This window comes from Siphateles boraxobius, unplaced genomic scaffold, assembly GCF_051911475.1.
Source record: "Siphateles boraxobius isolate OS27281-9 unplaced genomic scaffold, OSU_SipBor_1 107, whole genome shotgun sequence".
NCBI classification, from domain to species: domain Eukaryota; kingdom Metazoa; phylum Chordata; class Actinopteri; order Cypriniformes; family Leuciscidae; genus Siphateles; species Siphateles boraxobius.
The window spans coordinates 35,001-58,931 of NW_027508708.1; the positions used below are offsets into that span (position 1 = coordinate 35,001).

General features: G+C 47.6%; 1 protein-coding gene across 1 annotated transcript in view; it reads left to right on the plus strand.

Annotated features, from left to right (window-relative positions):
* The window catches only part of LOC143756324 (anoctamin-1-like), a 60,230-nt gene that overhangs the window by 30,886 nt on the left and 5,413 nt on the right, over positions 1-23,931 (plus strand). The window contains exons 16-22 of the mRNA XM_077247175.1: positions 4,630-4,831; positions 4,967-5,078; positions 5,433-5,490; positions 5,575-5,675; positions 5,777-5,919; positions 6,163-6,315; positions 6,612-6,664. Of these exons, the coding sequence (XP_077103290.1) occupies positions 4,630-4,831; positions 4,967-5,078; positions 5,433-5,490; positions 5,575-5,675; positions 5,777-5,919; positions 6,163-6,315; positions 6,612-6,664 (822 nt within the window). The remainder of the gene's footprint in view (positions 1-4,629; positions 4,832-4,966; positions 5,079-5,432; positions 5,491-5,574; positions 5,676-5,776; positions 5,920-6,162; positions 6,316-6,611; positions 6,665-23,931) is intronic.

The window sequence follows — 23,931 nt, forward strand, 5'->3', positions numbered from 1 at the left end:
TTCAACAGTTTGGGGCCAGAAATTAAGACTTTTATTCAGAAAGGACACATTAAATTGATCAATAGCAAAAGTGACAGTAAAGAGAAAAAATTCTGAAAATAATGTATTAGGCTGTTAAAAACGTATGATTATGACTGTAACCCTGGTTCCCTGAGAAGAGGAACGATACGCTGGGTCTTGGTATTGACGCTATGGAGAACCAATACCCTCTCCACCATGCTGAGGGAACGCCTGCCTCACTATGCTTTGAATATGCACAAACATAGTGGGTATAGCAAACATTACCTGGGTTTCCATCCAAACGTGAAGCAAATCTTTTCCAAGTTTGCAACAAAAAAAGGCGAATTATGTGCGTTTCCATCAGATCGTTGCGGATGAGTGTGTGTGGTATCCTTAAAGGGACAGTTCACCCAAAAATGAAAATTACCCCATGATTTACTCTCTCTCAAGCCATCTCAGGTGTATATGACTTTCCTCTTTCAGAATAAATCTTTAGCAGCAATCACCAGGCTCCAGGGGGGTTAACTTAATAAACTAAAATAACTAGCTTCCGAAAGGATTGAGCAGAATTCCGTATGGATTACTTTTATGATGGATGGATGCACTTTTTTGGGCTTCAAAATCGCATCCTCTATTCACTGCAATTATAAAGCTTGGAAGACCCAGGACATTTTTTTGATATAGTTTCGATTGTGTTCGTCTGAAATAAGAGAGTCATATACATCTAGGATGGCTTCAGGGTGAGTAAAACTTGGGGTAATTTTTATTTTTGGGTGAACTATCCCTTTAATACCGGGTCAGAGACATGATGAGTAACACACTCAAACATAGGGATGTAACGATTCACTCATCTCACGATGCGATACGATTCACGATACTGGTTTCACGATACGATTTTCTCACAATTTTTTTAACAAATGAGATTTAAGACAAATTATGAATGAAAAAGTGTCCTTTTTATTATTTCTCAAACAAAATGCAGCACTTTTTTTTAATTTTTTTATATATTAGTCAAATAATAAAACTAAATTAACCTGTTAAAAACAGACGCCCCCGGCAACGGGGCTTAAAAAAATTCCCTTCAAGGTTGTTTCAACTCAGTCTTTCTGTCTGTCTGGTCAAGAGGCTGGACACTGGTACCTTCGCTATGTAAAAGACTGTGTAAAATTTGTAGGGCCTACCACATTGACAGGGGTTTTACATTGTAATAAAGGCAAGATTCTAATTTTGTTATAATTTGTATCATTACACTAGTAAGAGTTAAAAAAAACCAGAACACATTGAGAAAGAGATAAACCAGATTCCTGGTTGCCACGGAAACACTGATGCATCTTGTGATCTCCGTGGCTCTCGCACTTGTCATATTAATGACTTTTACATGTAAACGGAGGTGACTTGTGCTTCTCACGGTGGTGATTATTATTAGTCTACGGAAAGTCAAAATGCCGCCACACCTCCGATTTGAATGAGTCAACGTCAACATCTACGCTTGCCGTCACCATGTGTTTGACGGCGCGAGCACACCAGTCTATGACACACACTGGCGTGGCGCGAGCGGAGCAAACCGAGCGTTTTCAGTTCATTCCTTTGGAAGTTGAGTGCTCACACACGCTCAAGTTCCATGAATGAAGTGAAAACACTCGCTAGCTTCGCGCCAGTGTGTGCTCGCTGCTATTGTGCCTGTAAAGCGAGGTTCACAACTTCACAGTAGGCTATTCAGTAAACGCGCCCTGCTGTTTAAAACGTGTAACTCGTTTAACATTTCAACCGACTTGAATCGTCACACAATTGTATCGATTTTCAACCGGTTGCGAGTGAAACATAGCTATGGACTCTACCCATGCGACTGATATAATGGCAGTATTCCCTAAGCCAAACTTAGGATTCCCAAGCTTCTATGCTCTACAGCAAGGGATGTCCGGGCTGTTAGACCTCCCTGACTTGTGGGACTGGCCTCAGCCCTATACAGCCCCAAGAGCAGAACTCTAAGGAGAAAGTACCCAACATAGCCTCAGGTATGTCAGGCATATCTCACCAGTATTTGAGAAGGCTCTTAGGGAGTAGCCTACCGAAGGAGAGCTTCTACTCCATTTTAATGATCCTAGATTGATTAGGGGAGAATAGCTCATACTCTGACTTGAGTGAAGGCACTTCTCCAGGACTTGCTATAGTTTATGGCTAAACTATAGAATGCTACAATAATACCCAATGATTTAACCCTAACCCTAACCCCCACCTATACTCATCAGTTTGTAACACTGAGCATCCCTTTAGGATCACCCCACCAAAGGGGAGCATATATCCCTTCTTCAAGACCCAACAACAACGAAACGGAGGAACTCTTGTGAATTGGCCATCGTAGGCCAGTTCACCCTGCTCTACCCTAAGGGGTACTTGAGCAGCCTACCAAAGGAAGCATGTAAGGTGCTAAAAACCTCAGTTATACACCGCAGCTCATACACTGCCTCGAGTCAAGGCACTCTGCCAAAGACCCACTATGGCTAGCGCTTCATCTTTTTCATTAGCACTAGACCGCAGTATGCGACAGAGAAGGAGGGATTCCCCGCAGGTGAACTTCCTCTGCTTATTACTATTGTCGAACCTGGGCTATAGTAGAGCACCCATCAAAGGGGAGCATACATCCCTACTTCAAAACCCAACAGTAGTTGGGGAGGGAGGTAAATAAAGTAGAGGGAATCTATTTTACCCTTCATAACTCTGTTCACCCTGCATCAACCATAAGAGGGTAACCTTCAGCCCTCAGACCCCCAGGGAGGGATATATCTCCTGAAAACTGCTGACTGAGACCCCAGTTCTGGAAACTTCTCTACGACTGCCTCATCGGCAGACCAACGAGATCAGAGTGTGAGATCAAAGTATCAACGAGAAAGATTCCTACAGCGAATGCAATGTACTGAGCCGATCCAGCTCCCTTGAGTCGTACGCGCTCCGTCAGACTCTTATCTCACACGTGCACACAAACAAGCAGATCCTGAAGACAAAAAAGCTGATGACGTGTAACTCAGGCACCTTTTCATACTCACTTATTTTGTCAGTGGAGAATTGATGGTTGTGATTTTCTATTGGTGGATCTCATGTGAGTGACAGGTTGTCCTGCCCTCGTCATCAGAGAAGAGAAAAGATGCTCCAAGAGGAAGTTATTCTGAACATTACCAGAAACATGAATTAACACAATAATGATAATGTGCACGGATAAATCACTTATAATAAACAGTGCTAAACGCTGCAAATACACATTTGCCTTTCAAAACCTTTGCACAAACACAAATAGTGTGTGAGAGTATTGGTACCGAAATGAGTCAATACTTGGTACTACTAGTGTTGTTACATTTTTAATATATCAGTATTGAAAATGTACCTTAGTATTAAGTTGTGAGTTTTTACTGTATTTTTGATCAAATAAATGCAGACTTGATAAGCATAAAATACTTTTTTGAAAAACATTTAAAAACCCAAACATTGGAATGGTAGTGTCTGTCAATATTTGTTCCCCACTGAAATCTAAATCTTAATTTTTTTCCTATATTGTTTGTTGTTTATTCACAAGTCTTACACCCATTAATGTCTCTGAGCTGACCCAAATTCCAGATAGTCTTCCAACTAGTTTGCTTTAAATGAGGTTCCAGCTGTCTATTGAAAGTCTTTGATAATTATTCCTGATATGAACCTCTACAAAATGATCAGCTGTTTTCTTATCCTCAAATGTGTCACACAGTTTGTTTCGGGCTGTTGAAGAGGGCAGACTTTGCTGTTTTGATCCCCATCATGCAGTCATAAATTCTCCAGCAGAATATCCAGGCATCTGCTGTTATCTCTAACTTGCAACAAATGGCAATAAAAGCAAAACACTGGCCCAGAATCACGACCTTACGGTCAAACACTGAAGCTTTTGAGACATCCCAAAAATACACATGAACAGAAATAGTTCAGTATAGCGAGGACTTGGCCAAACGCCTCCAGCTTCTCAACACAATCTGATGGGCACCACACCAAGAGTCTTAACTAAAACTGTTCAAAACATTTAATAAAATAAAAACAAAAAAAAAACTAATTCAAATAAAATGACAAAAGCACATAACGAAATTACTAAAAATTAAACTAAAATAATTATGATTATGCACTGAAAGATTCATAGTAAGTTTTATATTCTTTCATTAATATTTTTTCATCATGTGAGACTCGAAGCAATAATTTGTAAATAAACAACACCATCAATTATTAATTTAATATGATACAGTTTATTTTAAGGTGTCATTGTTACAGTGTTCATTTAAATTTAAGTACTGAGTAATATTAATTTACAAAAAAAGGACTTACTACAGGGTTAGGATTAGGGTTTGGTTTAGGGTTAGTTGCATGTAATTGTGCATAATTTACTGTAATTGTTATATTAAGTACATTTAACAAGTACTTAATCTTACTTTCATCATCATATCATGGCTTCATTTGAGAGCATATTATTTTATCTTGTTTTTCACAGAGTTAATGCTGGTGTTCATCTGGTTGTGCTTTCAGTTGTGTACTCATAATAGCTGTCTTCATTTAAAATAAAACACATGTATGTGCTTGAAAACACGCTGAATGAAGTGCATCCTCACTGTTTTACAGATCGGTGTGACGTTTGCTATTGTGTTTGGTGTGATTTTATACCGGATCTCCACCAAAGCCGCTCTCGCTATGAGCTCGAACCCCATGACCCGCTCCAACGTCAGGCTGACGGTTAAAACCACCGCGGCCATCATCAACCTGGTGGTCATTCTCATCCTGGATGAAGTGTACGGGGCCGTGGCACGCTGGCTCACTGTCCTCGGTCAGTCGCTTCGTTTAGCACTGCTTAATGCCAGCCGAGTGCTGTTAATCTTTGACATTCGACTTCTGTTGCTCATGTGTGAAATATAAAACAGAAGGGTTACATCAATCATTTGTCTTGTGTTGGTCTTCTCAGAGGTTCCTAAAACAGACAAGAGCTTTGAAGAAAGGTTGATCTTCAAAACCTTCATCCTGAAGTTTGTGAATGCGTTCACTCCCATCATATACATCGCGTTTTTCAGAGGCAGGTGGGTATTCAATATCCTATGGATGCTTGTTTCAGCCACAAAATAAAACTAAAAAAGTTAATTTCAACTTTTTATCTCACAATTCTGACTTGTATATAAAGAAAAAAAAAGTCAGAATTGAGAGATATAAACTGGCAGAATTTTTGGATATAAACTTGGAATTGCAAGGAAAAATTCTGAATTGTGAGATAAAGTCAGAATTGTTGTCCATAATTTCCAGAGCAGTTTTATCTCACCTGTCTTTTGTAAATGATGAGCTGCATGTGCTTTTGTCTGTTGGTTTATGGTTTATTAAAGACTTATGCTGCATATGAATGTGTTGATGCTGACTCTGATAGCTGTGTTTCCGCACAGACTCGGTGGGCGTCCAGGCAGTTATCTCTACGTGTTTGAGTCCTATCGCATGGAGGAGGTATGAATCATGAACACATGCGCTCTGTGATGAGCAGGTTGATTGCAGCGGGTGAATGACGGCTGTTTTGCTGTGTTTGATCAGTGCGCTCACGGCGGCTGCCTCATGGAGCTCTGCATTCAGCTCAGCATCACAATGCTCGGGAAACAGCTCATCCAGAACAACCTGTTTGAGATCGGCGTCCCGTGAGTACAGCGAGCACACACACGCTTTAACATGACAGACTTTATGGACATGCTGACCAGTTTGCATCGCCATGGATTGGGTTGTATTTGCTTTATTGCAGTAAACTGAAGAAGCTGATCAGATACATTAAATCCAAGAGACGCTCTTTCCAGGAAGAGGAATATGAGAAAAAGTTACAGCGTTATGAGACGGATTATTTCCTGGAGCCCTTTGCTGGCCTCACGCCCGAGTACATGGAGATGAGTGAGTGTCTGTACACGCTCAGAAACCAAACCAAACTCTTCATCACTTCTCTTTTTTCATATGTATTTCATTGGAACAGAATGGTTCAGTTCTTTTCTCAATTCTTATTAAGAACTAATACTGGTCAAACAAAGTCCAGAAACACTGGCTCATAGCTTGTGATAAAGCTTCATCTGTATAGCAGTATGAAGATGGCCTGTTTCTAATATTACTGCAGTAATTATTACTGTTCCATTCCTGCAGTAATCCAGTTTGGCTTTGTGACTCTGTTTGTGGCATCTTTCCCGCTGGCGCCTCTGTTTGCCCTCCTCAACAACATCATTGAAATACGTCTGGATGCCAAGAAGTTTGTGGCAGAACTCAGAAGACCAGACGCAGCCAGAGGAAAAGACATCGGTCTGTATTTACACTTACTCTTCTCACAATCATATAATAAAACTTATATTATCAGTTTTAGCTCTGTGATCAGCATCCTTGGCATCTCTGTCCACTATCTTCCAAAAACCAATTGAACTTGTCCTCCAGTTTGAGAAAAAGAATGGAATATTTATGGACTATTTATAGATTACATTATTGAGCTGGAATATTCCTGCAAATCTTTACATAATATCAATAGCTGCATTGGGTGTGTTATAAGAGGTTCACCTCAAAGTCCTGATACACTGATGCTGTTGTACATGATGTCTTTACAGGAATCTGGTATAATATTCTCAGAGGAGTCGCAAAAGTGGCAGTTATTGTCAATGTAAGTCTGTCTGTGTTATTTGGTCCTTCTAATGCTAGCGGATCACATTTACCTTTGAACGGCGATATTCCACCTTTGCATGCAGCACTTTATATCCTAGAACGGTGCCATTATGAAGAAGGGTTTGAGTAGACGACACTTGAATTACTTCTATGCACCTGAGTTCTGTGATCCTATGAACCAGGGAACACGCTGCTCACATATACAAAATGACTGTTATTGCTTGGAAAATTAATAAATTCATATTTATATTAACAATAGGAACATAATATCGTCTGTATTATTTTATTACTTAAATACCCAATTTAAAAATAGGAAAGTTGACATGCTACAATTTAAATGGTTCCCTTTCGAGGAACTGCGTCGAATGACACTTTGGGGGAACGCCCTTAGCGTAACGCATCTGAAGTATGAATGAAACTAATCCAATCCTGATTGGTGTTGCGTCATGACATAACATGTGACGGCATACACGGAAGCTACAAAGGCACGCCGGCACACAACAGAGTTAGCTTTTTGCTCCTCAGCAAGCGCTCTGTGTCAAACTGTCTGTCCTATTTGGTATTGTTTGTCCCATAAGAATTGTCCTAAATAAAGGTCTGCAAGAAAAAAGAAATTGCAATATAGAATCTCTAGTGGCTGGGATCTCGCGTTTGCCGAGGCATCGCGTTGATTACGGGTCTACTCTGCAATAAAGATTCTGTGACTTGACCTCGCGTTGTCGAGGCAGCGCGTAGATTAAAGTTCGTACATTGCAATACAGAATCTAGTGGCTCGGATCTCGCGTTTGCCAAGGCAGCGCGTAGATTACGGGTCTACTTTGCAATAAAGATTCTGTGTGTGTGTGCGAGGCATGAACAGTCAGCTCCTGAGGGTGCTGGCTGTGTTCATTGAGAAATATCTTGACGCGCACAGCCGTGCGTTTTCGGGTGTTTCAGCCTCACACCCGTTGATTTTCTTCTCGAGAGATGAAAACCAAATATATTTTGAACGACTCGAATCTTGCGTTTGCCGAGGCAGCGCGCAGAGTACGGGTCTGCAATGAAAGGGACACACGCAATCTGTGAAATAATACTGTTTGGGGGCGAGGCATTCACAGTCAGCTCCTGAGGGTGCTGGCAGCTGTTCATTGAGAAATATCTAGACGCGTATATCCGTGCGCTGTCGGATGTTTCAGCCTCGCACCTGTTGACTGTCTTCTTGAGGGATGAAAGCCAAATATATTGTAACGACTCGAATCTCGCGTTTGCCGAGGCAGCATGTAGATCAGTGTTTCCCAAACGGGGTGCCGCGGCACCCTGGGGTGCCTTCTGGCGAGAGCAGGGGTGCCGTGTAAAAACTCCATTAAACATTTTAAAATTGCTAAAATGTGTAAAAACAATAATAATAAATGTATCATCAATCTCGCATCGTCGGAAGCGTCTAATAACAACAAATAATGCACACAAATTCATAATAAAAAATGCAAATCATACGTTTTCTGCGTTCGTTGAATTGCGATTTCCGCATGATTTCATTCTCGTGCTTCATTCCCAGCGTCCACACATAAAGCTGCCTCTTTTTCATTGCTTGTTGCGCTTACGGTCAAATACACACGAAACATTGTCACAACGTCCGTCTTGCCGAATATTCACAAACACATCGGTTATGTCCGTGCTGCTGTCAACGGTAACGCGTGCGATTAATGTTTTTCAGTTTTACGCGTTAAAAAATATTTAAACACAATTAACGCAGCATCCGTTTTTTTCTGTCATCCTTTGGCTAGCGTTACATTATATAATCACGTTCTTATTCATGCAAATGCTTTTAAACCATGCAACCGCGAAAAGACAAAAGAGAACGCGCTGTCTGTGAATGTCATGCTGACACAGGACGACGCGCATCGCGTGCCAGAATCGACTTCTCTTTCGTGCTTGAACGAATAATAACACACAGTTATGCCAAAATGTCCGTTTTGTTGAGTATCCTCATGAGAGCAGTCTTAAATTAGTTAAAGTCTTAAATTAGAGTTGTGAGAAGATGGGACGCGTGTGAGATAAACAAGTGCAGCAGTGACAACAGAATCAAAGAACAGGTAACAGAGAAAATTACTCACTGCTCTTGACTAAAGAACGCTTGTAGCTTTAATAAGGATTCATCTATATTTCATTTATAATTTATGCAGTGAAGACTGTAAAGTGTTTGATAACTTCATTCAATTTCTGTGTATTTCCTGACATCAGTAGCAGTATTGGTATCAGTGATACTGGGCTTCATTCATAAAAAAAGATGCCATTAAACAATTATTTAAAATATACTTCTTTATGTTGTTTATACATTAATTTGGAGATTAACTGTGAAATTATTACATTATAAAATATATTAAAAACAAGCTATCTTGTGCAATTATAACAAAGTTAGCCCAATATAAAACACAAATAGGCCTACACTGAGTGAGCAAACATTTTGGTGAGATTTGAAATGGTAATTGAGCAATGTTTTGCTGAATTATGAATAAAAGCCTTAATTAAATATGTCATCATGTAAAGTGATCTCTGGAGAAGAAATTAATGATTTCCTACACTTTAAATGGATTGACAAAAAAATTGATAATATTAAAAAATATCTATATGACAGTAGGCCTATATACGGCAGTTATTCCCTGTGGTATTGAAAATCAATACATTTCAAGGTATAGTATCAAAGTAGTATCGTGACAACACTAGTGTAGGGTGCCACAAATTTTTTACAATTTTCAAAGGGTGCCTCGACTGAAAAAAGTTTGGGAAACACTGGTGTAGATTACGAGACCGTATAACACAAAACAGTATTGTCTGGTAATTATGGCTGCATTTAATTTTAAGAAATTAAAATGATGAAATTTTATCTAACTTTAAGGAAGTTACATATTTTAATTCAGCCTACCATTCAGACCGTGTTTCACTTATACAGTATTTATGGCTGCATTTAATTCTGAGGAATTGAAATGATGAGCAGCAAACGCACATGCTCTGTCTGCCCCACAGGCCTGCGGCCATGCAGTGTTCCTTCTGCACATCATAAATCGTTTTTCGATTTTTCCCTGCCGGTCCTCCGCTTCAGAGTATCGAAAACGAGGCAAAAATAGCAGGGCTATCCCCCCGTGGAGGGACAAGCGAGAATCGCTCCTCCACGGAGCCCTCAGGAAATCGATGTTTGTATCCAGGGTCAAGTACGCTTCGGGACACATCGGTTTTCAGCGAATGCGCGCTGCAGTGTCCGCCCAAGGGCTTGCGGCCAGGCATTGCTCGTGTTCGCCCATCGGAAACGGTTTTCGATTATTCCCTGCCGGTCCTCCGCTTCAGGGTGTCGAGAACGAAACCGAAAGAGCCCTCAGGAAGTCGATGTCTGTATCCCGCCGTTAAGTACGCTTCGGGACACATCGGTTTCCAGCGAACGCACGCTGCTCTGTCTGCCCCAAAGGCTTGCGGCCAGGCAGCAATCGCTTCCGCCCATCGAGAATCGTTTTCGGTCATACCCTGCCGGAGATCCGCTTCAGGGGTCCGAGAACGAATCCCGATTGATACCCGAAGCCAGGCTCGAGAGCCTGGTTCCTTTGGTAAAATATTTCGATGCATGGAAAAATCTCACGAATATTTCTCCCTGGGCCCTGTGCACCATTCAAAAGGTGTACAGTCTGCAGTTCGGTTTCCGCCCACTAAGGTTCAACGGGGTGGTCTGGACTGTAGTCGACCCACTGCAGGGTCGGGTATTGGAACAAGAAGTAAACTTCCTGCTGGTAAAGGAGGCTATAGAGCGTATTCCTCCACCAGACAGGGAGTCCAGGTTTTACAGCCGCTACTTTATAGTTCCCAAGAAGGATGGGGGTTGCGTCCAATAATAGATCTCAGGCACTTGAATCGTTCTCTGAGGAGATTCAGGTTCAAGATGCTCACTATTCCCATCATCGTGAGTCAAATTCAATCCGAGGATTGGTTTGTCACGATAGATCTAAAGGACGCTTACTTCCACATATCCATCCTTCCATCTCACAGGAAGTTCCTGAGACTCGCTTTCGGGGGCGAAGCGTACCAATATCGGGTTCTTCCATTCGGCCTAGCTCTCTCCCCTCGCACATTTACCAAATGTCTGGATGCAGCTCTAGCACCGTTGAGGCTCCAGGGCTTCAGGGTGCTCAATTAAAATCGACGACTGGCTGATTCTGGCCCAGTCACAAGAGCTGGCGGTTCGGCATCGAGATGTCGTCCTCGCCCACATCCAAAGCCTGGGGTTGAGACTCAACACGGAAAAGAGCGTGTTGACACCAGCCCAGAGAACCACGTTCCTGGGAGTGGTGTGGGACTCTGTCACGATGCGGGCACGATTGTCTCCTGCTCGAATCGAGTCCATTCTGGCCACAGTGTCCAGGGTAAAGCTAGGCCAAGCCATCACTGTGAAACATTTTCAGAGAGTGTTAGGGATCATGGCGGCAGCGTCCAACATTTTCCATTCGGCCTGCTGCACAAGAGGGCCCTCCAGTGGTGGTTAAAAAACCAAGGGGTTCTCCCCGAGCAGGAACCCGTTCCGCATGATCAGGTTTACGCGCAGATGCCTTCGTTCCCTATCTATGTGGAAAAAAGCTTGGTTTCTGTCCCAAGGTCCAGTATTGGGAGCGTCATGTCGCCAGAAAACCGTTTAGACAGACGCCTCCCTCATGGGCTGGGGCGCGGTTATAGACCGCCGCTTTATGACAGGCCTATGGCAGGACCATCATTCCTCCTGGCACCAAAACTGCCTGGAGATGTTGGCGGTGTTCTGAGCTCTGAGGAGCTTCCTGCCGGACCTCAAGGGTCATCATGTCCTTGTGAGGTCAGACAATATGTCGGTAGTGGCCTATGTAAACCATCAGGGGGGTCTGAGGTCTCGCAGACTGCAGTCTATGCAGACTGGCGCATCAGATCCTCCTGTGGTCCCAGGGGAAGCTGTTATCTCTAAGAGGAACATACATCCCAGGGAGTCAAAATCAGGGAGCAAACATCCTGTTGAGACAGGGGCTGAGGCCCGGGGAATGGAGACTCCACCCCCAGGTGGTGGAGTCAATATCTCAGAGGTTCGGCCCAGTGGAAGTGGACCTATTCGCGTCTCGAGAGACCCACTGTCCACTGTGGTTCTCCCACTCTCATCCAGCCCCGCTGGGGTTGGATGCCATGGTGCAGACGTGGCCGAGGCTGCGTCTGTATGCCTTTCCCCCGATCGCTCTGCTCCCGGGAGTACTAGAGAGGGTCCGTCGCGACGGGATCAGTCTACTGCTGGTAGCCCCGTTGTGGCCGGCCCGAGTATGGTTCTCAGACATTATATCGCTCCTAGACGGCCCTCCGTGGGAGATTCCCCTCAGGAGGGACCTGCTGACACAGGCAGAGGGCTCAATATTTCACCCTTGGCCCGAGTTATGGAAACTTTGGGTCTGGCCCCTGAGGGGGCACAGTACCTAGAGGCCGGCCTATCAGCTGGAGTAGTGGAGACCATACTCGGCTCTAGACCTCCCTCCACGAGGAAATTGTACGGCTTAAAGTGGAATGTCTTTACCAATTGGTTTAGAGAGCGTGAGGTGGATCCAGTTAACTGCCCAGTGGCTTCAGTTCTGGAGTTCCTCCAAGATCGCTTTTCAGCTGGTCCTACCCCGTCCACACTCAAGGTGTATGTGGCTGCCATTACAGCTTTCCACGCTCCTCTGGGTGATGGGCCTCTGGGGAGACAGCAGTTGGTCGTACATTTCCTCCGTGGGGCTTGGAGGATGAGGCCTGCAGCTCGTGCCAGGGTTCCCACATGGGACCTGGCGGTGGTTCTCGAAGGGTTGGCCGAGGCCCCCTTCGAACCACTGGAGTCGACGGAGGCCAAGAACCTTTCCCTAAAGGTGTTTTTTCTGTTGTCCTTTACTTCTCTGAGGAGGGTAGGAGATCTCCAGGCGCTCTCTACATGGGTGCCTGGAGTTTGCTCCAGGCGACATTAAAGCCATCTTACATCCCAGGCCGGGCTATTTGCCTAAGGTGCCATCTAATGTGGCACGGCCTACGGTTCTTCAGGCTTTTCATCCTCCACCTCACGTGACGGCGGATGAGGAGAGACTTCATCGGCTCTGCCCTGTCAGAGCGCTGAAATTATCTAATAATAATAATAATAATAATAATAATAATAATAATAATACATTTTATTTAGAAAAGCGCCTTTCAAGGTACCCAAGGATACTGTACAAATTGATTTAGTAAAGAACATACAAAAGTACACAGTACATAAACAGTACACTGTGAAGTACACAGTACATTAAATGCCAAGATGCAGAGAAAATATAAACACCCTCAAATGGTATACATGAGTCCATTGAACAAGAGCTAAAGACAGTGCAAACAAAATCAGCGGGCTGACAAGTAAGCTAAACTAAAAAAATGTGTTTTTAATTTAGTTTTAAAAATGGTAACACTTGTACTTTGGCGCATCTCAAGTGGTAGGGCATTCCACATTTTAGAACCTGCCACACTAAATATATTCAGAAGTCCTCTTCATGGCGGAAGTCAGACCAGTTGCTGGTGTGTTTCGGGTCACCCAAGAAGGGACTTCCCGCTTCCAAGCAGACCATCAGCAACTGGATTGTCCAAGCGATATCCACGGCTTACCAGGTGCACAATTTGCCTTCACCGAGCCCTCATTTGCCGTGAGGGCCTTATTCGACCAGAGGCATGGCGTCCTCTAGAGCCCTTCTCGCGGGGGCCCCGATCCAGGAAGTCTGCGATGCAGCTGGATGGGCCTACCCTCATACCTTTTTTAGGTTCTATAGCCTGGACATTCCATCAACACCTGGCACTCTCGTACTCTCGTCCTAGGTGTGCCTGCGAGCAGCTTCACACTAGGACAGGCAGGGCGTGTTGTGGCATAGTGGGTACTTGTGTCCCCAAAGTGTCATTCGATGCAGTTCGAGTTCCCTCGAAAGGGAACGTCCTCGGGTTACGACTGTAACCCTTGTTTCCTGAGAAGGGAAACGAGAACTGCATCCCTTCGCCACGCCTTCCCCTGCCTGGGAGCGACTGTTGTGTGCCGGCGTGCCTTTGTAGCTTCAGTGTATGCCGTCACATGTTACGTCATGACGCAACACCAATCAGGATTGGATTAGTTTCATTAATACTTCAGATGCGTTACGCTAAGGGCGTTCCCCCAAAGTATCATTCGACGCAGTTCTCGTTCCCTTTCTCAGGGAACAAGGGTTACAGTCGTAACCCGAGGACGTTTTCTGTATAGCATTTTATGTCTCAAAATGATGGATGTCCTTTAAATTTTTTTGGAAATTAGTAAAAACAGTTTCAAAAGTTTATATGCTTTTGTTATTTTTGTTCTTAACAGCTTCTGCTCACTGTAGTGGATCAGTGACAAAATATTATTCTTTTAAACGGTTTCCAGCATTTCAGCAATAAGTCTCTGTCTTTAAAATGTGTGCACATCACCACGAAGAGCTACAGTTATCGTACGATGCTCGGCAGTGGTCAGAAAGCATTTACAAAATGACTTCAGGATTGATCCTCTCTTATAATCTCAGAGATGTGGATTTGGACGGCAGTTAAATCACCTCACGGCCTTAGTGTTTGACTGTAATTCCACCAGGAATTTTTACTAGGGTGGCTGGAGAAAAACACTAACATTCTAGTTTCGGAAAGCAATAAAATCACTGACTAACCCCTGTAAATGTTGAAATTACCTTATGTACCCATGAGAAACAAGTACAATCCAAATAGGGAAATAGTATTTATAGACTAAAGAATTCTTTACAGCAGTGGTCTCAAACTCCGCTTCTGGAGATTCAACTCATCTGTCTTGAAGTTCACTTTCGAGGAAACTCATGCTGCGAGCGTCTCTTCTGCGATTGGGTCTTGAAGTATGTGTGAAATCAGTTCAGTGGAATGCTGGGATGTCTCAGGTGGGGTGACATCATAACCAGGGAGCTATAAAGAGCGCCGGGACCAAACAATATTAGCTGCGGCGTCCCAATTCACCGACTTATACTATTCACTAAAAGTATATACTGTTTTTGAGTAGAAAAAGTAAATACTTTTGAGTGTGAAGCAGAAGAGTATGCAAGCTTTGGGACATACTACTTGGTCATAATTGTAGTTATGTGCAACCTGTCACTGTTTAAACTGACCTGTCAATCATCTTGCCACGGTTAAAATCCTCCACATTCAATTAAAATTAATTTCCTACCATTTCGCAGAGAAATGTAGTCGGGATCTCGCACGTTGATCTGCCAGTCATGGGTCTTTCATTCGGAGAACTCTCCTCATGTTTGCGTAATGATGCATTTAAAAGTTAATGACCAAACGCATTGTTATAAAAGTTCACAATGCTGTTTTAGATGAAATGTAATGTGGATAACATTTAATAAATATCTTTTCGTCAGGTTAGTTTGGCTACTGATTATTAATCATTTAAACCCCTTTATCTTAACCACTCTGCTTAACCGTTGGTCTTGCAGATCCGTCATGTTTGTATTTTATTTAACACTTTTTACTCGTTAGAGTGTGCACGGATCTGCACTTCGGATTCTAACCGGAAGAAGTAGACCATCCGGTTATCTTTGGAATACTCTTTTCAACATACTACAATTTGGGAGCCACTAATTCTGTTTTCGAATGCTATTTAGGACGGAGAGTATGTGAATTGGGACGCAGCAAGCTTCTGTTCCTTCAGCAAGCGCTCTGTCTTGAAATGTTCTTGTCTATAAATTGTTGTCTGTCCAAGGTACATCCATATTATTAGACAGGAGTATGGCGAACAAACAACAGCAGTTTAAACGGTGTATTCCTCCCTGCCCTCGCTAAAAAAAAGCTGTAAGTTGCTAGTAGTCTCGTTCTGGCCAGCCGAGTATGGTTCCCTTTCAGTCGAGAACGTCAGACGTAGTCGACGGTCGACTGAATTGGGATCTCGCTAGAGAGCCTGTCTTCTTCGAGTACTATTGAACGAGCCAATGTAATTGGCGTGCGTGATTCGCATCACACACTCCGCCCCCGCGGCGCGGGTATAAATACGGAAGTGGATGCACGCACTAGTTGCCTTTCGCTTCGGAGCCGATCGTTTGATGTCTCTGAGAGTGCTGTTGTCTACAACGAGCGAGTGTGTCGGTGTTCTTCAGGAAGACTCTCCCAGTGCTGGTGTTCTACAGCGCGAGTGCAGCGGTGATCGCGAGCTTTGAGCTCTCAACTGCTGTTTTAACAGCAACAAATTTCTAAATGTTTGTGTGTGTTGATGGCTGGTTAGAGGGCGGAAAAGTGAGTGCTTCACTGTTTCAGTTCTCTGTTCAGTGTTGCCGCGGTCATTCCCCTGTGTGCTCCGGCACTGGTGACGGTCCTATTTTCTGAAAGAGCAACACGGGTGCGTTTGCGTCTTTTTCAAGATGTCATTCCGCCCGTGCGTTTCTGGGTGCGGTCGTTCCCTGTCTCTCTCTGATGGTCACAACTGTTGTGTCACGTGTTTGGCTTACAGCACGCTGAGACAGCTTTTGTGGACAGCTCATGTTTTCACTGTGGGAACATGACTGTCGCAGTGTTGAGGGCGAGACTCGCCTTCGTTCGCGGGGAGCGAGTCCCCATTACCATGCCCCACCCTCGGGTGCTGTGTGGGATGGGTGACCGGAGGATAGTGTTGGATGTCCCGCCCGGTAAACATTCCCTGTGGGCTCCTCACTCCTCCCTTCCACTGCAACCACTGGAGCCTCCTGTGTTGTCTGCTGGTCCATCTGTAATGGGTGGGCCAGCGGTTTCACTCAGGGCTCCCCTGGAGGACAGGACGCCGATTGCAGCATCGGAGGGTGAGCTGACTTCTAGAGATGATGACTCGGCTGCATTGTCTCCCTCCGGGAGTTCAATGTTGCCCGAGCCGGATCCAGAATTATCAGCTATGCTGAAACGGGCCGCCGAGGCTGCCGGGCTCGAGTGGAACCTCCACCGTGTCCCGTTCAGTCTCGGTTGGAATCTGGAGTTTGGTATCTTGTGGCGGGCCGCGCTGGTTCTCAGCTCGCCGCCCCAGTGCCTTTCTTTCCCGAAATGCATGGAGAGCTTATCAGGTGGTGAACAGCATCTTTCTCTGCCAGAAACTGCCTGAATAGCTTTTCCCCCTCATTACCCTTGATGGAGGAACGGTGAAGGGTTGCGAGGTGTCCCTCCATTGGAGCGGTCTGTCGACACAGGTGCACCTGTGTCCGGCGGCCGCTGCCTTTTGGGGGGATCCTCGTCTCCCCCCTAAGGCCTGTGAGTTTCGTCTGTTCCGACGGGCAGAGCTTACAAGGCCTGTGGGCAAGCCCCTTCCTCTTGCGTGCCATGGCGTTGCTGCAGGCTAGGGCACCCATGGCATGCACGAGGGTAATCCAGACCGTGCGCTCATAGGTGAGCACCGCACTGCATCCGACCTCACCCTCCGGGGTACGGGTGTCGTAGCGTGCGTGATCGGTCTGGCGATGTCCACCTTGGTGGTCCAGTAGCGCCTTCGTTGGCTCAGCCTGGTTGGTATGGCGGATGCGGACAAGGTTCGGTTCCTGGTCTCCCCAATTTCCCAGGTTGGGCTGGTCGGCGACGCGGTGGAGAACTGCATCAAACAGTTCTCTGCCGCTCAAGCGCAGACGGAGGTCATCCGGCACATCCTGCCCCGGTGGCCAGCTGCTGCCTCCACCCGCCGCCGGTGGCAGCTCCTCCGCCTGCTCGTCGCCGTGGGCGTTCCCCGGCCGCCGCTCCTGCTGGCCCTCCGCAGCAGCCTCCACCCAGGCCTCAGCATGGAGCCGGCCGCAGTAGAGACGCCCAGCCCGCTCCAGGCGCTGCCAAGCCAGGTGGCAAGCGACAGCGAAAGCATTCCGGAGCAGGCCGCCCAGGAATGGATGAGATGCTCTTGGAGTGGCCTTGATCACTCCCTCCCCCCGGGTGAAGGCCGGGTGGAGCCTTTGTTTGTGTGTGTGTCTGTTCCGCCGCTGGCTCCCTAAAAAAAAAGGAAAGAAAAAAAAAGCGGAGCAAGCGGTACCCACACTTCAGAGAGAGAGCAATTTCATCTGTTCCTGGGTCCCAAGAGGGCCAGTCTGGCGGGTGTGACCCTGTATAGCCTTACACCCCTCAGCTCCCCCTTGGTCACTAGCAGGCAGCTTGGTGCGTTCGAGGACCCGGTCATCCGCCTTCTCACGCGCCCCCTGCCGCTTGTGGAGACAGGTAAGTGTTGCACAGCACACTAACACCACTCTCTCTACTTTGCTGCCCCACCTCAGGCTCGGCTACCCCGCTCAAGTCAGTGATAGTCATCACATTAGGTGTTGAGCAGACGTGCTCCTGAAAATTCAGTGATATTCATCACACCGAGTGTTGAGCAGTGCTCCTGACTTGTGCGTGCTTATCTTATCCTGCTGGCGAAGGATTTGATATAGCCGCTCCTCCAGCCGGTACGAAGGCCAGTTGTAAACTCGTTCTTCGTGCTACTAGGTGGTGGGTCGTGACCATCTTGGCCCAAGATTGGTCTGCAGCTTTGACCTGAAAGACATGTGCTTCAGATCTCTACCTCCCGCACCGCAGGCCATCCTGTGTGTTGCGTCTAAGGGTGGAGTATCAGTACAGTGTCCTTCCCCTCGAGTGCTCCAACAGAGCCCGTTGGGTCTTCAGGTCAACTGGAAGAGAGTAATCTCGCCCACGGGCTGAGTATCTCTTTTTTAGTTTTGGAGAGGTACTCGGTCCAACATGTCTCTCCAATGAGAATGTGTTCAGCTGGTGTTGAAGTGAGAAAGGGTCCCACTGAAAGAACTTTCAGAGGCTCCTGGGGTATATGGTAGTCGCAGCCTTTGGCTTCCTCCATATGTGACCGCTTCAGCGCTAGCTTCACGATTGAGTCCCGAGGTGACCATGGCAGAGCAGCTCACCCTGTGTGACTATAGTTCATCCCGGTCTGCTGCCAAACCCTCTTCAACAGAGGGGCCATGTACAAAGGGCGTGTTTTAACGGGGGCCTGGGCGACCCCCGACTACACGGGCATTCGTGCCTCGAGTTGTTAGACATTGCGACCGTTGCGCAAGCTTCCCCTGCATGTCACAAACTCACCCGTCACCTCCTCCTTGGAGTCAGACGCTTCTGAGGGCGCCTTGTTCCACTCCTCCCGCTTACTCAATCGTGCCGCCATTGAGCCTCACGACAGTTATAGCCAGGGCAAGTGGAGACTCCATCCCCTGGATCCGGCTGGGTCATGACCATTCCGGGGCCGCTCAGTTGCCCCCCCGGTTTTATTTTTCCGCCAGTGTTTGGGTAAACCGAGCGGACTACCCTTGGACAAACACTGGGTCTCAGCTGCCCCAGGGGCCCGCAGAAGTGCGTTTAACCCCAGTGAGCCTTCTAAAAGTGACTGCGACTCATGGTCGCCTTGCGCCTGCTCAAGTCAGTGAAATCATCACTCTTCATGTTGAGCAGAATTGCTCCTGAAACTCAGTGAAGTTCATCGCACTCAGGTGTTGAGCAGCAATGCTCCTGTAGCTCTGTGAGTTCATCACAGGTAGCTCAGTGAATTCGTCACACGCAGTGCTGAGCAGAAATGCTCCTGGTGCTCAGTGAAGTTCTTCGCACTCAAGTGTTGAGCAGAAATGCTCCTGCAGCTCAGTGAGTTTATCACACTCAGGTGTTGAGCAGTAATGCTCCTGAAGCTCAGTGAACTTGTCACACTCAAGTGCTGAGCAGAAATGCTCCTGTCGCTCAGTGAAGTTCTTCGCACTCAAGTGTTGAGCAGAAATGCTCCTGAAGCTCGGTGAGTTTATCACACTCAGGTGTTGAGCAGGAATGCTCCTGAAGCTCAGTGAACTTGTCACACCCAAGTGCTGAGCAGAAAATGCTCCTGAAGCCCAGTGATCTTCACATGTTGTGTTGAGCAATGCTCCTGTCTTTTGCGCCCGTCGCTTGCACCTACGTGCCAAGTCAGGAGAGGAACAGGTCTTTATAGTTGCCCCTTATTGGCCCAACTAGACCTGGTTCCCTTCAACAGCCTTCCTGACTTCCCCTGAAAACTCTTTCGGGGACGGGGCACGATGGCACACGCGTTCTTCCCCCGGAGATTCCGGGCGGTCTTACATCTGAACGCGGAGGTTCAGGTGGCTATCACAAGAACATGTGATAGTTACCATCACTTCTGCGAGCACCCCCTAGAATTGGGTAGCGTGCTTACGCCTTTAGAAGTGGAACCTAGTCGTTGAGTGCGTCTTCTCTCCAGAGGAGATCCTGAAAGCTTTCGATCACTTCAGCGCTCTCTTTCCTGCAAAATGGGTTGCAGTAGGCTGTTTTCCTTCACCCTCAAAATGATGTTGCCTCTGTGTTTAAACGACGCTCATCGTGTTGCAGAAGTATGCAGAAGCACGTTCTGATCGTCAGGTTCCTGAGGAGCAAGGTCTTGTAAATCCTTGTGTCCCTCTTTATCCTCTTGGGCCTTGTCCCTGGTGCGACTGCACTGCAGAGACCGCCCCTGAGCCACTGCAGGCAGTGAGTTAAAAATTCTGTTATATCAGTTCTCCTGCTCGCGTGGTTTCTACTAGAGGGTAGGGACTTGCTCGCTTTCGGTCAACGTATTGTGCCTGGAGTCTGGGCCGGCTAACTCTCACAAGCTGAGACCCCGGCTCGGATTTACGCCCAAGGTTCCTACCTCTCCCGTAATAGGAGCAGGTGGTGAGCCTGCAAGCGCTGCCCTGGAGGAGGCAGATCCAGCCCTGGCTTCTCTGTCCGTTCGCTTGGACGTGTACAGCATGCAAGTCATAGACCTGTGTAGCAATGTTCAGGGAAGAAGGAGGCGGGAACCGGCGAACAATCGAAATAAACTTTATTTAAAATAAAATAAACAAACTAAAATACCGCCAGCAGCCCCTCGCGGACGACTGCTGGCTTACTCAAAATAAACATAACGGCCAGCAGCCCCTCGCGGACGACTGCTGGCTAAAATAAAACACAAATACAAAAACCAGAACAACTAAAATCAGGCCTGCTCCTCTCTCGATCATTAATGTCGTCGCTCCCCCTTTATGCTTCCGCTCCTCCGTGAGAGATGCGAGACCGGTGTGCTATACAGGTGTTGCTCATTAGCAATCGCACCACCGGCCTCGCGCCGTTCTCTCACGTCCCTCGGCCGTCCTGTTCGCCACATACCCCCATCGCCCCTCACAGGCCGGGGGGTACCCACGAGCCTGTGCCCACTCCCCCCCGGCGGCGGCGATCCCTGGGGGGTATGGACCGACAAGCGGAGGGAAACGGAGACGGAAGCATGAGGAGCGACAGATCGAGAGAGGGGAGAGAGGAAAAAAAAAAAGAAAAAAAAAACATGGTCCGGTTCCCACAACGCGCTGCCATCATGGTCCTCCACCAGCTGGGCGATCTCCTCCGCGGTGCCTGGCGGTGACGCTGGGTAGCCCTCGGTGGACGGCTCGACACTCCTCCGCCGCCCGGTGGACGGCGACGGTTCCTTGGGATCTAGGGCAGACGGCAGGAGTCCCCCGCTCCCTGCTCCTCCCCTTTGCTGGTGGACGGCAGCAGGCTCCGGCCCACGGCGAGCGGCGGCGACTCCCCCGCTCCCTCCCGGACGGCAGCCGCCCCTCCAACTCCCAGGCGGCCGGCAGCGAGCTCGGCCGTCCCCCCGGCAACTCACTCCAGCGCACCGCCTCGAGCGTCCATGGCCGCGAGTCCCCCGCTCCCTGCTCCTCCCCTGCCCGGCGGATGGCAGCAGGCTCCGGCCCACGGCGAGCGGCGGCGACTCGCGCACCCGCTCGATGGCACCGCGGATTCCCCACAGCGGCGAGGACTCTCTGACAGCGCGTTCCTCCCTCTTCCCGGGTTTCGGCACCAGTGTAGCAATGTTCAGGGAAGAAGGAGGCGGGAACCGGCGAACAATCGAAATAAACTTTATTTAAAATAAAATAAACAAACTAAAATACCGCCAGCAGCCCCTCGCGGACGACTGCTGGCTTACTCAAAATAAACATAACGGCCAGCAGCCCCTCGCGGACGACTGCTGGCTAAAATAAAACACAAATACAAAAACCAGAACAACTAAAATCAGGCCTGCTCCTCTCTCGATCATTAATGTCGTCGCTCCCCCTTTATGCTTCCGCTCCTCCGTGAGAGATGCGAGACCGGTGTGCTATACAGGTGTTGCTCATTAGCAATCGCACCACCGGCCTCGCGCCGTTCTCTCACGTCCCTCGGCCGTCCTGTTCGCCACAACCTGCTCTTCAAATATCTGTTGGAATTCAGCAGAGAGGGAAGGCTGTTTCCATGCAAAGTTGCACTTAGTGCTTGCCTTCATTTCGGCAAAGATCCGAGATGCAACATGTCCACTTAGGTGTTGAGCTCCTCTATGATGAGTGTAAAGTGCTCCGCCTGGGCGTTGACGATATGCTTTGCTAAAACAGATTCTAGAGTTGGGGGCTGGACGACACCTAGTTGAACCGCTGCCTCACGTGGGCTCCCTTCTCATGAAGCCAGTTTCACCGTGAGCCCGGTTCAAGTGTCGGCTTGCTGCGCCATTCCCCTCCTTGGACTGGATACGTGCGCCTTTCTACTCCAGTTGAGTTCCCTTAAAATTGAACCCTGTTGAGTTCCTCCGCACCCCTCCGACGTCGGACGTGCGGAACATCTGGTGTTAGGCCTACCACTCGTAAGCAGTGTGGAACCTGTGTTAGGCTGGGTCCATATGTTGCGGTCCCTTCGGTGACCCCATATGTGTATTCTTCCACGATACGGCTCCCTGCGGTGAGCCCGTGTCTTCCCTCGGCAGAGTCTCTCTGCCGTCACTGTCCGGTGTGTCTCCCCCCGTCTTAGGCTGGAGCCATCCCAGTGACATTCCATATGTTAGACTGCCCGGTTTCCGCCCAGTTCATATGTGTATTCTCCACATTACCTCCCTCTGGGTTGGATGTGGCTTCCGCAGCGTCCCTTCCTTCCAACGTACGGGGAACGCTTTCCCAGTGGTCCTGTAGGAACAGCAGTGACTTCCCTGGCCTAAGCCCTGTCCTTCCCCGCCTTAAGTTTGCGGGGGCATCAGGAGGCTTTGGTTTAGGCACTGGAAGGTGGCAGCGTTAGTGGCGTTGATCAATGGGTGATCCCAATTCAGTCGACCGTCGACTACGTCTGACGTTCTCGACTGAAAGGGAACGTCCTGGTTGCGTATGCAACCCACCGTTCCCTGAAGGAGGGAACGGAGGACGTAGTCCCCTTGCCACTGCCGCTGGACCACCGCTGACCCCGGATTACTCTCGGCTCCTCAGCGAAAAGCAACTAGTGCGTGCATCCACTTCCGTATTTATACCCGCGCCGCGGGGGCGGAGTGTGTGATGCGAATCACGCACGCCAATTACATTGGCTCGTTCAATAGTACTCGAAGAAGACAGGCTCTCTAGCGAGATCCCAATTCAGTCGACCGTCGACTACGTCCTCCGTTCCCTCCTTCAGGGTTGCATACGCAACCAGGACGTTCTCAGACCTAATGTTCCTCCTCGACGGCTCCCTTTGGGAGATTCTGATCAGGAGGGACCTTTTGTTTCAGGCAGGGGCTTAATCCTTCAACCCCTCCCAAAGCTGGAAGCTGAGGGGAAACTGAGAGATTCTTCACTCCAGAGCTCCCTCCATGAGGAAACTTTAGTGTTTCACTTTAGAGAGTGTTCACATCATGGTGCAAGAGTCAACAGCTGGACGATTGGTGCCCAGTTGGTACAGTTGGTACAGTGGTAGAGTTCCTGCAGGAACGGTTCTCCGCAGGGTTATCCCCGTCCACCTTAAAGGTCTCCATGGAGGCCATAGCTGCTTCCCATCCTTCCTTTGGATGATGAGTGTTCGGGGAGGAATCCGCTGGTGACACGCTTCCTCTGTGGTGTCTTGAGGCTGAGGCCTGCAGTCTGCACGAGGGCACCGGCCTGGGATCTGGCCTCTGTATTGGAAGGTCCCAGACTGGCACATGTCAATATGATATAGTGGTCCCTGAGAAGGGCATGAGATGCTTGGAAGGAAAGGGGAGCAAAAATCCTCTCAGTATTGAATTGAGCTCTTTCGTGATGCAGCACTGGCATAATCGGGCAAGTGATAGTTGGCCCAACTGTCCCGAGTGACGTTTACGCTAGCCTAGGCCTGTCACGATAACAAATTTTGCTGGACGATAAATTGTCCAAGAAATTATTGCGATAAACGATAATATTGATAATAAACGATAATATTGTCGTTCTGAGACCATTTTCATCTAAAATAATGATAAGGCCATAATAATGCAGGTACACCTTTTCAAAT